The 17,703-nt window shown below is 40.2% G+C and overlaps 1 protein-coding gene across 7 annotated transcripts in view; it reads left to right on the top strand.

Moving 5' to 3' along the window:
* Positions 1-1,390: 1,390 nt before the first annotated feature.
* LOC113167696 (melanocyte inducing transcription factor) overlaps positions 1,391-17,703 on the top strand; it is a 21,602-nt gene continuing 5,289 nt past the window's right edge. For 2 of the 7 annotated variants that reach the window (XM_026368502.1, XM_026368500.1), the window contains exons 1-2: positions 1,391-2,150; positions 12,161-12,398. In XM_026368502.1, coding sequence (XP_026224287.1) covers positions 2,047-2,150; positions 12,161-12,398 — 342 coding nt within the window. In that variant the 5' untranslated portion in view covers positions 1,391-2,046. Of the gene's footprint in view, positions 2,151-11,184; positions 12,399-17,703 lie in introns of those variants that run through there. The other 5 variants (XM_026368501.1, XM_026368499.1, XM_026368498.1 and 2 more) reach the window with 3 other exon arrangements.

Genomic DNA, 17,703 nt, shown 5'->3' with positions numbered 1-17,703 from the left:
CTGGGCCACAAAAATGTTTTGCTTATTTTTATTGCATATGTTTCAACTAAAATAGGTTTTTACTCAAATTTAGTCACACTAACATGTGTTAGTACACCACAAGTTTCACCATCAAACTATCCAAAATTAAAAATGCACACATTATGAACAAGTAGTTCCTGTCTTGCATTGCATAAAGCTTTAAAAAAAAGGAAAAGAAAGTGTTACCTGCTCTAAACTATAAAAAGTAAGACCATAGATCCCAATATAGAAATCTAGAAATATAGTGAAGTAAAGATTACTGAAGTTGATCTGTCAAGTAGCAGAAAATGGAAATGCAAAAGCAAGGCATCTTAAAATAGTAGCTACCTTAATTTCATTCCTGGATTCCAAATTTATTTCAGCTTGTTTTATTTTGTGTCAGAAAAGGCTGCATATTAGGTTTTGTGAATTAGATTTTTCTTGGTTTGACAAAACTGTGCTTCACTGACAGCACAACAGCGAGTATCAAGTACTTTAGTACCCACTGAGAAACTACAAAAAGCTGGTACTGTTGTCTACAAACCAGCTGGAGGCTCTTAGTATTTGGTGCCTCTATTACTCCTACAACAACACACACAACAATATGTGTTGTCTTATTGTGAAACCCCACAGCTGCTGCATCATGTCTCCTCATCTGACTGTAATTGACTTTGCTTTTCATATGGTTCAAAACCAGTCCAGCTCAAATACTAGTGAGCTGTGACATTAAAAATACAGCTTCTGTTTCCTATTCTGGTTGTGTGTGCTTTAAATAATCAACATGTGATCTAATGCTTTATTGTTAGTTTTTTTTTTTTGTTGGTGCTTTCCAGCAGCAAAGCATTTGCATGAGATTTGCATGGGTAAAGTGTAGACTGAAACAAGTTCAACAGGGTGAGGCGCATGCAAATATTGAAGCTGAATTTACATGTAGTAATAGAAAGGGCCCCCCGGTGGGCCCGCAGCACTGGCTTTCTTAGCTCTATACTGCCCCCAAATGGTGGATACGAGTCCTGCACAGGAGAATCAAACTGGGTGAGCGGACAGCAGAGCTGCAGAGGAGACGAGCATTAAAGTCAGGTCAGTGTGTGAGCACAGGGACCGGAGGGAAACAGAGACATGAGGGTCGACAGAGGCTCCAGGTCTGTTAGGATTTGGGTGAAGTACATGCATGATTTGAAGAAATGCCGAGAAGACAGAATTGCAACACATCATATATATTGAGAGTGATTTGTGTGTTATTTTGGTGCAGAGCTGTGCAGGGTGGTGGGGGTAGGTGCAAGCGTTTATTTAGTGAAGTCGTTCACTCAGATGCATGTGTGGATATTCTGATCATGAACATGAGATCACCAGTCAGCTAAATAATTCACATGTTCAGCACGGGTTGGTTTTTCAAGGTCACTCAGCATGAGTCGTGTTTTATTGTAATATATCTTAAGGCCAGTATCCATACTCACAACTGACTGATTTAGTTCTGTCACAGAAGGTGTTAAAGTCTGTTAAAAGGCCCAGAGATGTGATGGAGGACGATTCTTCTTAGTTCAGGCAACAATTTGACGTGCTGACATTATTTCTTTAGAAATAGATATTTCAGTTTAGTGGCACAGCCAGGTGTAATGTCAGGTTAAACCACTTAAGATAAAATTAAAAAAAAAAAAGCTTGACAGGTGAGCTGCTGTTTGCTAACTCAAAATTCAGAGTGACTGTAACGAGAGGTGATTAATTATCGATGAAGCAAACGGAACTTTATGACACTTGGTTTAGTAAATAAGTCTGTGGAAAATCCGCTCGGATGCTGCAGCCAATGAAAACCGTGATGACATCGACAGCCGCGGCGCATGTCGGGAGTTGTAGTTCGCCCCCCGCTTGCTGCCCGTCAGCAGCGCTATGCTCGCTGCCGCGGAGGACTACAGCGCTCCGGGTCCCGGACAGAGGCGGCTTGCGTTGACAGCGGTTGGTACTGAGCGAAGTACCGCGGCACAGAAAACCGTCTGTGTGTGTTTTCTTTTCGGGCTTTGACGTTTCCAGAAGTTGACACCTGCAGGTATGCAGTCCGAATCGGGAATCGTTCCCGACTTCGAGGTCGGAGAGGAGTTTCAAGAGGAGCCGAAGACGTATTACGAACTGAAGAGTCAGCCCCTGAAGAACAGGTCGGTTCCCAGACCGGGGACAGTTATTTCCCAGGCTGGAGAGGTTTTGGTGTTTAGGTGATAATCAGGCTGCATGCTGAGGGTCGTCCAGGGGGTGCGCACCGTGCGAGCCTCCTCCGGTGATGGTCCCAGAGCCGGGAGTCTCTGTAGTCATTCCTCCTGGTTCTCCTGCTGGCATGAAGTTATGCAACATATGGGTGTTGTCTTGTCAACATCAACTTCAAATATTAGCTCGTAGAGGAGCAGACAGGTCACGGTGTGATGAGATGCTGCTCAGCGCCTCTGAGAGTTTGCAGAGGGCTGATCCGGTGCTGAAGCTCATGAGTGGGTTTGTTTTTACGTGGATTATTTTTCAAACTAAGGCATGAGAGTAAAACGTCTCTGTGGGAAACACTGCTTTCATTACTCATGTGATATAATGTGACTGTTGTACAATCAGAATGATTCAGAGGCTTCATGTGGTGGAGGGTTTCTGAAATGTTTGGGTAAAAGGTTTTAATTCAGTGGTTTTGAAGCTGTGCACAACACCAGGTGTTATAAAACATGTTGTTTTTCAGCATGTTGCATGAAAAAAAACTAGCAAACTGTAAAGCTTCAATAAGTAAATCACGTCTCAGGACAGGAACACAAACACTCTCCCGCAGTGACCTATTACAAAGTTATTTTCAGCGTTGGCATGTTGAAGCCTCTCCAAACCATCAACATGCGCTCTCATTTGACATCTCACCCCTTTCCTGGAAGTCCTGCCCACTAAGTATGTGCAATATGTTTGTTTACATACGATGTTAAACCCAGGTGCCATTAGAGCCAAAAAAAAATCGATAAGCAAGTTTATGTCACTTCCATATTTTTGGAAAACGTGTGTGTATGCACTTTCCTGCTGAGAGGAAAATTGATGTCACGGTCATCTGATGTCAGCAGACACTTAGCTTAGCATGTAGAATGGGGCCAGTTGGACATGCTACACTGGATAAAGTAGAAATTTATTTTTAAAAGCTTAGAAATTAATTTTTTTTACTTCTACAATAAACCAAAATACCAGGTTGTAATTTTATAAACCACAGACTGTGTTTTTATTTTTCCGCCTCGATATAACTGGGAAGTTCAACTCACCACCTCTGTAATGCTGATTTGAGGAATACATCTCTTACCAGAATGCTGCTTGATTATGTGCACGTCTCTGTTATGCTGTTTAGAGGTAGTAATACATGGCCTCATTGTCAGGGAGAGACACACTGAAGACAGTACACCACTGTGTTCACACAGAGCTCTTATTGCACATGTTTGGTAGACTAGTTATTTTCCCCCTATGGTCTCGAGATTTCGTTGCAGATAAGTCGTTTTTTTCATCCCAGGCGACCCTTACCTTTAACCCAGTTCTGCATTTTTTAAGTGAATTTCATCAATTTCCTCATTAGTGAAATGTCATTATACTGTTACACGTAGGCAGGCTGAATCTGAGCCGTGCTGTGTTGGAGCAGTAGCGGCACTCACGTCCCAGCATAAGTGAAGCACGACTGCTGGTTGTTGGAGAATCACACGTTATTTTATTTCATGTTGTTGGGTTTGGAATATGTGAAGTCGTCTGTGCAGTTGTTTCATTTGAAGGTATCCCACTTCCTCTTCCCATCACATGAGGATGACCCAGCATAATATTAGTCACAAAGACTGCGTTGTGAGATGCTGTTGTGCAAAAATAGTTATTATTAGATCGATTGATTATTGACTCGTGTGATGTCTTGCCATGGCTCCCCCCCGCTGTTGCTAAATTTGAAATCCGAATCGTGACAAATGACTACTTAACATTCGCAGATGTGTTTGATTTCTCGCTGTCTCCGTATCAGCTTGACAGTGCACTCAAATGGCTACAGACGACGTGCCAGACTTTTTGTGCCTAATATAGATGTGAGACAGGCGGTGAAACTAGTCTTCTATGCAGTGTAAATAAGCTGTATAAATATAGCAGTGGATGTGTTATATCTGCAACTGAGAGTTGAGGGGGATCATTTTTTTTGCAAGCGTACGCGGCGTGAAAATTATCTACAAATATTTATGCAGCAGCCATATTGAGACTGAAAGTATTAGAAGCTTAAGTTATGCTTTCTGATGCATCGAGCAGCTTTCGACAAAGGTTATATGTTTGTCATCCTCTTCATATATACAGTATTGTTCATAAATAGCCTACATTTGAGGCTTTTATTTTTACATTGCTCAAGATGAACTTGTCTTTTTTTCATTGACTGTAGCTGTCCAAGTATTATAATGTTTAACGTGCTCTAAATATAAAGACCCAAGCAAGAGCTGCGTCTAAATAGTTCACATTTGAAATTGCACAAAATTCTGAATAAGAGCTACAATATGCATCTTTTGGCCGTCAAGCTAGAGATGAGCCTCCTTCCACTCCGCTGTGTCCCATAAATACGAACACAAACTTAACCATCAAGCAGAATTATTTGACCTTCTCGGATTCGTTGTAAAACCTCTCCAGGCTGTAGCTTTGACTGCTCCAAAAAAACAGCTCAATAAGGCTGCAAGTAAGACCGTGATCAGAAATATCAGGTCAACGTTACACTCGAATGAAACTACTTCTCTGCACATTTTTCCCAACTTGTATTTGAATCTTGACCAGAGGGAAGTCTTTTAATCAGCTTTAGTTTTGATCAATGTTTAAAAGAATATCAACAGTAAATAAAAATACATGGTTTAATGAAAGCATGAGCACCTCAACGTCTTCTCTCATCCAGTGGGTGTGTGAGAAAATCCACTTGAAACATAAACTCTCTATCTCCTGGGGCAATATTTAAATGGTTGTCTTGGTATCAGATGTATCACTCATCAAAATATTGATCATGTTACCATATCAAATCATTTATTTTAATACTCTTGTATATTTATAGTATGCTACAGGCTGATGCCAACTTGCGTGTTTATGAAAACTGTAACAGGATTACATTTAAAAACACAGGGACATGTCAAAAGAAAGTTAAAGCAAACAGCCTGTGACAGTGAGCTGAGTCAGACGTTGATGGTTGTGAAAGTTGGTGTTGGGACCAACGTGTTCCCGTCGGGAGTCCCAGACAGAGATGCCAGAGAGGCCGAAGAGTTTCATCCATGATGTAAGACGTACCGGGGGGGCTGAATGACACAGACAGGTGTCGCGGCTGCAGTAAAATATGATGATGTCAGAACGACCTGTTCTACAGTCACAATCACTCGAACGCATCTTAAAGTCAGCAGGTCTGCTTTCCATTTGTGTTTTAAAAAATCCTCTCAATTTTCTTTTTGTTTTGCTTCTGGAGTTTTAAAATGAGTAATGTGTGATCTCTGTCAGCCTCTGTTGGTGACCAATAGGAACTGCAAACACTGCAAACACACACACAGCATCACATAACCAAATCTTGGTTTAACAATCTAAGTAAATACAGAGTAATTCCTTTCAAAATAAAATTTTTAATTAATCTCTTAATGTTTTTGAGAATAAAGGATAAAAAGCCCACGAGTCCAATGTGACATCTTCAGGTAATTATGATACATCACAACCTGACAGGCCCTCAGTGTACATTCATATGAGAAAAACAAGCAAAAAGAGCAAACAATCCTCACATGTGAGGAGCTCAAATGCATCTTTTAATTTTTGTTAGTACATTGATTTTTGTGTACTATGTGTATTTCACCTTGTCCTGTTGTAGTCAGCAGCAAAAGCATTTTCATTATATAATATTCATATTATTATTATATTATTATATAATATTCTACTTGGTCATTAGTTTCAGCCATGAATCATTAGATGAATCCTTTATCATGCATGCTTATTGTCTGTTATTGTAAAATTGAGAAGTAATTTTCCTTGAAAGTGTCAATAACATGGATCTGTTGACTGTCTTTGGACGCTGTGTTGCCTTCTTGTATAAGCAGTGGAGGTCACAGAGGTACCATGAGCCAGCCAACTTACTGAAAACAAATGAAGGGAATTACGAAGGGCACAGAACCTAATTACAGAAATAAGGCCCTCAGGCTGAAGCTATGCCAGCTGCTCCTGGCAAACTGAAAAAACCCCGCAAATAACCTGATGATCTCTATGGATGCATTAACCCCCCTTTTGTTTTGCTCTGGCATTTGAGGCGCTGTATCTCTCTAACAGTAGTCTTAATTAGCAGGATGAATGGATTGATGGAGGATTTTAAACAAATTTGTATTTATATATTTAGATATTTAGTTCCCTCTGTGGGAGAAAAGACATTTAAGAACATCACCTACTGCACAGTGAAACAGAAAATTAGTCTAATAAAAAAGTCTTTTGTAATTAAGATAAAGTAATGTTTTATTAAGTTTATTATTTAGTTTTCAATTTTTTCGATCACTTTAGAACTCACAAGTCAGTGATTGATTGTAGATGAGTTGCATGGATGTATTGCTGAGAGATCACAGACACAATCCGCTCACATTATTCAGGCAGCAGGGAAACACACACACACATACTTTAACTAATGATAAGATGCAGGACTACTGGCATCACATGGTCTTGATTGTTTATAATTCCAAAAACCATAAAGTAGATGAGCATTTCCATGCTCTTATTGTATGGTCTCATTGCTGCTGTTCAATGAGACTGCGTCACAAGAAGCTCACGGTCCCTTCAGATGTGCTGTTTGTCCAACAAGGAGTAGGAAACCAAAGGCATCAATTCACCATCCCTTAGACAAAGTCAATGACACATTGTGAAAACTGCTCTGTTGTTAAATATGTGCTGATTATTTTTTCTGCGACTAATCAGTTGATGGACTAATTGTGTTGACTCTAGAAAGAAGGCTTTGTATTTGTTTGGGTTGACATCTGTTTCGATTGTGCCAGTGTGCTGTGTTGTTTTGTTTTGTCGTAATTATTGTTACTAATCTGTGGTAGTATTTTGCTGAAGCTCTGTATTTAACTAGTCATACCTATTTAAATTCAGAGCTTCTCCTTAGAGCTGTGTAAATAGTTCGACTATTTAGCTGGTTGTAGTTGTTTTTACAGCTAGTTTCTTCTCGCTCTTTCTCTCTCATCTCGTTTATGTTTCAAAACATGATTTAAACTGCAGCCTTTCAGTGAACGGTCCACATGACTGACACGTGCACACAGATGCTTCCGATCATCACTGCATTGCTTGTTAGTCGCCGACTCGGTGGCTTGGTGCCACCTTCAGCACATTGGGGTGTGCACGATCAGCAGGGGAGTACAAGTGGATCAGTGTAGTGTCATTAAGGGTCATAACCGCGGAGCTGTATTCCAGCAGGGAGGTCATACAGTCTGCCAGGAGGGCCTGATCTGTGTTCTGAGTACAACACCTGCACCTGCGTCTGCTAGAGAAAAAGAAAAGGAGACATCACAGTCACAAGCATCTAGTTTGCAGGATGACGGCTTGGCAGTCTTTGTCCTTTTCTCACCGCACTCCCTTTATATCTATGTGACATTCAAAAGCCGGCGTGTTCCCCCGTCACTTGCTTCTCAATAAGCTATAACAAGAACACTGCTCTGACTACAGTAGGTGAGCTAAGAGATGAAAGATCTCTCTCTGTGAGAATGGCGTTTAATGACTTTGTTAAAAGACTGAAAGAGGCATTGTGTTTTATTTGTAAGGATTTCAGTGGTTGTCTCTTTCTATATTTGAATTCTTGTAAATGTGTGATTGTGTAGAATGAGTGTGTTATATGTGCAGTTTAAAAATGCATTTTGATTTGAGTCAGTCCAGAAGACCTCATCTCAAGTCTTCAAGTGTGCACACACATTTTTCTGCACAGTGAAGGGCCAACATCCATCTAAAACATTTCCTTCAGTGGAGTGGTCCCTTAAACTACATGACCCACTTTACAATTCACTTTTTATTCATTTAAAAAAGCCTTGTCATAACGTCTTCACAGGACAGCGATTGAGTGTCCGTCATTCAACAGTGGCGACACCTCTCACAGTGAAACCGTATCTGTGTGGTTTTGAAGCAACGTGTTGATGGACCGTGTGTTTCCAGTGGCCGCCTGCCCGCTCCTCTCTTCTTTCCCGTTCTGCTGTTGCCCTGGACGGGGCTGGTCCTCTGCCTGGGACTCTGTGTAGCGATTGGAGATTCCAGGCCGGGCCCCGGAGCCTCCCCCCTCTGACACACTTTCAGCGCTGCACCAACGGCATGACTTTCACTGCTCTCCAAGGGCGGGTGGTGCACCTTCAGGGGAAAAACAAATAAATATGGAGGCTGTAGGAATGCAAGTGTACAGACCCTGGTCATTTGACTGTGTGTGAGTATAGTACTTCAGCTTCTGTGATATTGTTGGTATGCATTGAGGCATGATTTGGAGATAGATATGTGTGTGTATACAACACTGTATGTACACATGAAGGACAGTATGCACAAAGCTGTATATACAATCATAGCTTTAGCTGATTTCTTCTTGTGCAGCATGCTTTGCTTTGAATAGTGTGGGATACATCTGATCTGATTAATAAACTAAATTCTAATTAGTCAATTAAGCACAAACTGTTTTTTTAAGCTTAAATATGTTAATTTAACTGACGCAGATTTAATACTGTTAGTTTTAAAAGAGGTTGTTGTTTTACCACCATTGTCCATTAGGCGGAGCTGTTTATTGATCACAAAGGGGTCACTAGGTGTGCAAAGTGTCTCCAGTCAGTTATTAGCAGTGAAGCTCATAGTGCAGTTTCTGTATTACAGATTTTTTTCTTTAACAGCTCTGTGATTTGATTGCAGTTAGACTGCTGTTGCTCTACTGAGCAATATTGCTTATTTCTCTTCTAAGATACAAGGCTACTTCATTTTCCTGTTTTGGTTGCTGGCTGTCAGTCATTAAAACCTGCATCAAAGACTCAGCTCTGTCTACTAATGGAGTATGATGGAGCAGCATAGTGAGCAGAATCAGAGGACTCATGAGTGAGGTGGGTGGGACTCCTGGAGACTGTACAGCCATTGTGTTTTTTTTTTTTTTCTTTCTTTCTTTGAGATACACACAAACATGGGAGGAGGTGTGCACACACACACACACACACACACACACACACACACACACACGAGTGAAAAAGTTAAAAAGGACAAAAGAGCTTTTTATGTGCCACAGAACAGTTGAAAAGAAGAAACACAGAGAGGTAGTGAGAGAAGCTGAGATTTGCTTTGTGGAGAGTCGTTTGGTCATGCATGCACACACACACACACACACACACACACACACACTCTATCTCATAATCAGGAACGTATTAAAGAAAATCCTGAGCTATTTGGAAACATAGGGGGTATCATTTCCTGTAATTATTCAAGTGTAGTTAAACTCTTTGATCACCGACCTGAAGCTGATGTAATAAACTGAAATGTATTTTTTTAATGTTGTACAGACTGAGCGACGATGACAGCCTACATGTCATATAGTATCATATATGATATTGGTGAAGAACCAAATATATTTGAGGTTATTTCAATCTCTCTGTTACCTATTTTGTCTGCTGGAGTTGATGTACTTTAGTAATTCAGATTGGATGAATAGAATTTACATACACACCATGTTCCCAGTTATTATAGGTTGCAGAATTGTGTGGAACTCCTATCTGAAGCGACTTTCTGACAGAAATACATAGGGACGGCATAATACTTTCAAAACAAAGAGTATATATTACAATTACATATTTACATTACATCCAAATTTTAGTTTTCGAGGAAAGACAAACATTTCTTTGCTGACAGGGCCCTTAGCGTGTAATTGTGTTTGCTCTTGTACCACAGACACTGAGTGTTGTAAGGTGGAGTCTGTATCCTGTCTCTTATTCCTGGAAGTGCTGTTGCACCTTCAGGTTTTTCTTGAGCTTGAGGTGACGATGAGTGTGTTGTCACTCAAATTGCCTAGAGTGATGTGAACGCGTTTTTATTAGACGGGTCTTTGTCAAAACTATTACACGCAAACAGATTCAGGGGCATCTGTCAGCGATGTGTTCAGGACCAGTGGTAAAGTGGTGAAGGTTGTGATGAGAAGCTAAAACTTACAGCTGTTTTTGTTTTTGTGTAGTTTTTTTTCTCATCAAAGCACATTACAAGTATCTGTGACCCTATTGTGTATGTCCATGTTTTTACATCCATATGCTAGCAGTTGTCTTCTTCATCGTCTTCTTCTTTGTATTAGCATGGAGCCACTGGGATTATTATTGGATTTTAATTATTGATGCATTCATGTCTAAGCATCACTTCAATACTGCAGCTGGTAACGGTGTGGTTTATCTTAAATAAATATCATGCTTACAGTGTGTGAACTAGTATAAAATGGAAAGAGAGCTACTAAAATTCCTGGAATATTGTACTTAATACAAAAATATAATGGTGAAGTGTCATTACTTAAAGAATACATATGGTAAAGTTCATTATGGTGATCAGCACTCAAATGAATGAGCATCTTCATTACTGCTGAATCAGCAAATTCAGTTCTAGCTTAATGAAAATTGTTTTTAATTTGACTTGTTACAAATAAATTCAAAGGCCATTTTTTTAAATTGTTATAAGAGAGAAAAGAAAAGGAAATGAAACTGCTGTTGTCTTGAAACTCGAACAGTGAAGTAGATTAAATGGGAAAAAAACAAAGACTTCAGTATTTGAAAGTGGAAATGAAAGCTAAAATAAAAGCTGTTTTAGCATTAGATCCAGTCACTTTTGTTGGAAATTTGTGGCATGAAAGGAAACACAGTTGCTCACAGACAAAGGACTTATGCATATGAACACTAAACCTAATTCTATGTATTGGGTGAAGTACAAAGGAATAAAAAAAAAAAAACAATTGCAGTTGGATTGAGATACTCAAACTGCTAAAGTACTTTCAGAGAACAAGCTCCAGTCTTTGTTCTGCTTCTAAATCAGTCATCAAATCTACCAGTTCATTAATTTATCCAGGATCAGCACTCAGCTGTTCTGCATCAGCTTTGTCTTCACATATGAATGGAAGTGTTAGTGTGCAGTAGGATCTTCTCTCAACTGACGGTAGACAATAGTCAGAAAGTGGGATTTTATACTATAGCATAGTGTGTTTCTGCTCTTGTGCAGGGTTCAGTGGGTGTGGTATCAGACAGTGAGATTATATGCAGTGCGTGGGGAAAAATTATGGTATGTTGAGGGATCAACGCCGCTGAACACGCTGTAGACCGGAGCTGCGTTTGACTCCACTGGCTAATTAGTGCGATTACTGCACAGCTGGATTGGCCAGACGTTTTACAGAGTTTTATCAAAAGGATCACTCACTCGATGAAGGCTTCATCCCGACAACTTCTGCTTCAGCAGAGTCTCTCTATTTTAGGACTGCAGGGCTATGTCTGGGGAGGACCCGTCTAAATTTAAGAGAGTGGGAAAACTGAAGCAATCTTTTATGAAAAATGTTTCCTCTTTCTGTTGCTTTTTGTTCCCCAAAAATCATAAGAATGAAGTTTGACCTATATGAAATTACATTTTAGACTAAATGTATAGTTTTCTTTTACCAACAGTTTATGAATTCGTCAATGAAACGTCAGAGAAGAGCTCTAAATATCCAAAACCCACAGTCTTTATTTTCACAAGTAGAGCATCAGATGAATGTCTTTAAAAGCTGGAAGCAGTAATTGTTTCACATTTTTTGTTTCAAAATGACTTATATGATAGTAGTTGCTGTTGTTGTTGTTGTTTAATGTCTTGTCAGTTAATCCGTCAAGTGACTCATGGTTGCAGTTCTTCTTTCCTTTTGATCTCAGTCATCCTCTCATCCAGTGTTTACCATGTTAACCTTTTATTCCATCTGCCCTTCATCTTCTTCTACCTTTTGTGTTAATCTTTCTCCCCCTTGTCTCTTTTGGTTGACCTCTCTTTCCTCACCTGACCTCTGTCTACCCTCTCTCTGTTACCACTCTCTGTTCTTTTCACCTCACCTTTCCAAACCTCTCCTTTTTGCTTCCTCTCCTTTTCCTCACATCCCCACTCTCCCCCTGTCTCTGCCCCGTTCTTCTGGCATCTTCTCTGCCCTCGGCAGCAGCCCATCGGGCCAGCATGGCTCCTCCAAGCCCCCGCTGAGTTCCTCGGCCATGACATCACGCATCCTGTTGCGGCAACAGCTGATGCGGGAGCAGCTTCAGGAGCAGGAGCGGCGGGAGCAGCAGAGACAACAGGCCTCTCAGTACCCACAAACCACAGCGGCGCAGACGCCCGCCATCAATGTCAGCGTCCCGGTCAGTTTATCACCTGCTGCACAGGTGCCGATGGAGGTGCTGAAGGTAAGAAACAGCAGAGGTGGTTTGTGGAGAAGAGGAAATATGGCAGCATGTATGATTACCAGCTTGTCAGAATTACTACAATATGTGTCTAAAGTTTCCACCTCTGAAATTAGAAGCTGAATGTGTCATTGGTGCAGTCCGAACAGTTCAGGCGGAGCTGTATTTATAGATTTTATTGACTGGCGTGTGGACAGTCAGGCAGTCGTGGTTTTACTATGACTGTGTGTAAAAAGCACAGGAGTGAGTGAAGTGTGTTAAAATGCGTATATGGGGATTATCTTTCCTGAGAGAATTCCTCTTTAGTGCATGCTGTGCTTCCAACCATTTGGATTTAGCCATCTTTAATCCTATTTGCTCAGCTACAGTCACATCTTTTCATAGCTTTGATTCCCTGGCAGTCCACTGGGACAGGAGACTGTTAAGATTTTTCTGTGCGAGTAGAGAGCGTCGTGTGTGAGGGCACATTTTAACAAGGCAGTTTGGTGAGTTTCTGTGTTTGTCCATTCGCGTGTGTTTTTTTGAAATGTCGAAATGTCTATGATATATCAACAGAAACGTGTTGAGCTGTGCTGCGTAGCGCTGAGCGTGCTTGTCAGTAAGTGAGAATTACTGAGTTACTGCTGTTTTGTGGCCGTATCTGTCTGATTCTGGGATTTATAACATAAAAGCTCTGCTATGACTACAAACTACTGTACATAGATTTTAATTTGTATATTCTATTTCACATTTGTTTAACATTTGTGGAAAAATTGCATTTTTATATGAGGTTAGATTTTTCTAGATTCTTCTTTTTGCTCTATAAAAGAGACACCAAGTCTCTTTTAGAGAGCATCACATGATTTCCATTTGGGTTTTTTTTTTTTTTTTTTTGTTAGTTTGTTTGTTTGTTTCAGTTTTTGCAAGGCTATTAAATCATCCAGTAGATGCTGTCTTTCTATTTTGAAAATGTGAACTTCAGGCTTTCTGTACAAACACTGTACAAATTGTCCACACTACCTACAAATTTAAATCTAATCTGATCTTAGACGTTGTCATTGTAAAATGCTGCATTCAGAGAGATAACACAGCTGATGGGTTGTCGCTTATAAGCTATTTATAAGTTTTGATTCCTCTGTTGAAAACACAGGTTTAATCAGTTGTTCAGTTGTATCATTTGTCACTAGAAACTAGTATAAATAGTACCAGTATACTGTAAGCTATTGAGTAATCTTTGTTGAACTAAATCCATCTCAACACTCTGGGAGATTTCATGGTTACTTGCGCTGCTACACTTTCATCACCCTGGATGTGTGTGGCATGGGCCAGCAGTGAAGGACGCATACAGTATAACCATTGAAAACATTGCCCCGTCGCGCAGCATAAACATTACTTACTCGCCATAAGCCACTGCTCTTTGAGAGGTTTAGGGTGCCCCCACCCCGAACCCTCACCCCGTGTACAATACGTTACAAGCTAGAGTAAATTTACTGCTTTGGTGAGAGCTTACAGACATTCTTCATTGACTGAAGTCTGAAATGAAAAGGCCGTTCCAGCTTGGCGCTGTTGAGCTGGGTTAACCTGCTACCATGTCTGTGGGCAGATTAACAGAGTCCACACAAAGATCAGGGGTACCAGGCAGAGCTGCTGGACCTCAAAAAGTGCAAACATTAAGCTCAGATGAGTTTATCTAAAGACTGATTGGACCCTTAATTAACCAAGTGACCTCTGACCTTTTGGGGAATAAGTATGGGATCAGTTTAGGGATCAAGACAAAGGCGAGCACAGCCTTACCACACACCGAACGCTAATTCAGCGAAGAATGCTCGTAATTAGCCCCCACTGCTTTCATTCCATGGCATATTTAAGAGGAAAAAAAACACTGCTTTGATATTTGTGTAGGATAACTTTCTAAAAGGGTTAAAATGATTTCTAGATTTTTTTAAGGATTTGTGGAGCCATGAAAGGAACAAAGTCCTCTTTAACCCTCTACACAATGCACTTTTTTTTTGGGGGGGGGTTACACAATCAGTGTACTGTAGCTCACAATCAGCGTGCACCAGAACACATACAGTGATATTTAAGTTCAGTTTAACATGTTTAACCTGTAAATCTGAAGATTATATTATTTATTTGGTCTAAAAATATTTGAGTCTGCACTCTGATGTAAGTTTTACATGACTGTTTTACAAAATGAAGCTTACAGTGATTTAATTTTACCTTGCTGATGATTGAACAGTCTCACAGTGTGAGTATATAAAACAGCAAACCACACGGTCACAACCTATTTTTCACCTGACCTCGATTGTTAGTGCTAATCTTAAGAAAACAGGTAGCATTTAAAGTCACAAGGTTTGTGTTGCGTTGGTAATTTGCCAAACCTTTGCATAATGGCATGACAATAAGTCAGAGGCGGAGAAGACCACAGGTCGCTCTGATGTAGCTGTTCACATTAGCATCACAGTTGTTGTCTGCAAGTTCCACAGAGCACGTTAGCAGCTTAACAGTCAAACAAAGTGCCCCATTCTTCTAGTGTGCGTAGCAAATAGGGGTGTTCTTGTTAATGTATCCTGGTAGGACAATCATGGAATGCCCAAAGCATGCAAATAGAAAAAAATACAAATCACTGTTTGTCATTCTGCTTTCACCCTGTGTCCTCTCGCAGTACAGCAAGATGCTTTGTGCATGCTTCTGCAGTGTTTTTGGACTCTTTCGGGGTTATGTTGTGTTGCTGTTGCCCTCGGGGCTGTTGATGGCTAAAAGCGAGCTGATAAACAACAGGGATTCTTGTTTGCCGCGGTTGCAGACGCTGTGAGCGAACACTTGATGTCACATTTCCAAACAGCGCATTTTGGAAAGAGAAGATGAAGTGAAGCTGAGCAACATAAAGTTCGAGACATGGCTGCTGGCACTGAGCACTCTGTAATCCATTTCTCAGCCTTCTCGGTAGCTGACAAACTGAATGATTAGTGTTAGAGATATATTGAGGTGTATGTTAAAGATCAGTCACTAATGACATTACTTTTATGTGAACAAATCCTTATACACAGTTTATTTGCTGTGACAAAGGCCCAGTACAAGTGATGTCAGTGTGGACTCACCACACAACACACCATGAAAAGCAGACTTGTTCACCCTTTAAAAACAACTCGTTTTTCACCCTCACACCAGTTCATAATAGCAAAAGCAACAGTATCGACAAGGTCAGGATGTTCCAGCCTGAGGTCTGTGGCCCTCTTGGGGACTTTGGTGAGCTAAGAACATGGAGATCATCTAAATACGTGTTATCATTAAAGTAAACCCTCAGAGATCAGAGTGGTGTGAGGCAGCACAGTAATCCCCTGGACTGCTTTTTCAATACTGTGGATGTACAGGGGACAAGAACAGTGAAAGAGGAATGGAGTCATTAGAAAACAATTTGCAAACTTTTGTAAATTCAGTGGCACAGCTGAGCATGGAGACATCATCTAGATTAACTCGCTTTATTTTCTTGTATGTGGTGGACGTGGAGCTAGTTGCAAGTACTTTACTTAACCCCGGTGGTCCAGCGAGATGGTTAATGGTAGAGGTTAGAAAGAAAGAAACAGAAACAACTGAAATGTGACAAAGTATGTTGTATTTCTCTAAGTTGAATGTTAAATGTTAAATGTTAAAATGTTGAATGTTAAATGTACATTGTATTTTTTCACAACCTCATCATAGACTTTATTCAAAGTCAGATGTTTCTGTTACCAGTAATAGTAACTATACGTGTCATATAAGATGTAAATACCTGTTCACAACTTTATCATATACCTGAAGGTGTTTGATTTGTTCATATCTTTAAAGTTCGTAGGATTTACTAGTGGTATTATTGATTATTTTGCCTGTATTTGATAAAATCCAACACACACAAACACACACACACACACACAAACACTAAAGAGCTACAAATTCAAATATATGTAATGTTTGTATGGAACACCTGGCAATGATTCAGTGATTTTACCAGGTTACCATGACGCAGGACACAAACCAAGAAGCGAAAGCAAAATGTGCAGCAATGACGAAGTATGTTCAAGTATGTAAAACAAAAAGTAAACAGCCACAACATCCTGAGAGGCCGGCACTGAACTCTAATTAAAGGTTTCTGTTTCACTACATTCATACGTGTAAATTTATAAAATGATTATTGTTCCCTTACAGAGAAGGAAAACATGTTCAATGGCAGGGACCAAATGATGTCTTGTCATTTATGATTCCAACTAGTTAATGATCATTTCCACAGTATAAGAGAAACTGAGGGGCTGTGAATTAAAAGCGGAGGAAAAAAACATAGCAGACGTGTGTGGGACAACTTCGGGTCGGGGAAATTGTGATGGGCATTATCATATTGGTTTATGTATTGTTGACGATCTGATAATTGTGTGGAGCTGTAATCAGTTGTTAACAGTAATGATGTTTCACTAATGTTAAACATCGTAATGAGAACAAAGTCAAGATTCAGGGATTCTATTAGTGACCAACACTAATGAATTTTATTCTTTTGCACTTTTGCTGAAAGCGGAATATGTTTACCCTTAATGAGACATTGATGTGCCATAAATATGCCCCCCCTCAGCGGCGTCAGCTTTACAGCCCTGTAATGTTGATATACAACCCACTGTGATTTCAGTCAGACCAGACCTGCAGGATATACTGCATGTTAATGTACCTCACATGAGCATCTGCTGCAGAACAATGATTTTGTGTCTGAGCGTGGAAAAGAGGCTCTGAAAGAGGATTTGTTTTGTTGAGATTTGTTGGTGGAAAAATTTGACACTCACTCGCAGACCTGGGCTGATGGTTTTAATATGCACAGTTCCCACTGTATTAAGCACACCTGGTTAATCTAATTCATTACAATACAGTAGTGCAGTTATAAATTTTAACATTATTTGAAACATTAGATTATCTGCTTCCTGTTTTCATACTGCATGTGAGGGGAACGGGAAAATAAAAACACCTCTGAGTATGATCAGGCCGGTACAACACCATGACTAACTATGACCTCAATACTGAAACTGTGATAGAAGTGTAAGCTGGCAGGTGAGCTGGGGCACCAGTGAACAGTTCACTCCTCAGGGAAAATGCTAATGAAATTCAAATGTTGCACTGTGTGATTATAAAATATCAGTATCCAGAAGTAAAAGTCAGTGCATGCTTTTTTAAGTGCAACGTGTCGTGAAATAAGTTGTTCAAGGCAGTAATCTTTTTCTGTATCTGTGAAATAACCATATTATGTCAGATATCAGTAGCAGTGTGCAGACTGAAGGAGTTTACAAAGAGGCAGAAGACATGTCAGAGGTAG

This window comes from Anabas testudineus, chromosome 7 (assembly GCF_900324465.2).
Source record: "Anabas testudineus chromosome 7, fAnaTes1.2, whole genome shotgun sequence".
NCBI classification, from domain to species: domain Eukaryota; kingdom Metazoa; phylum Chordata; class Actinopteri; order Anabantiformes; family Anabantidae; genus Anabas; species Anabas testudineus.
The sequence above is the reverse complement of the archived record's forward strand: the minus strand, read 5'-3'. Positions and strand labels throughout refer to the sequence as shown.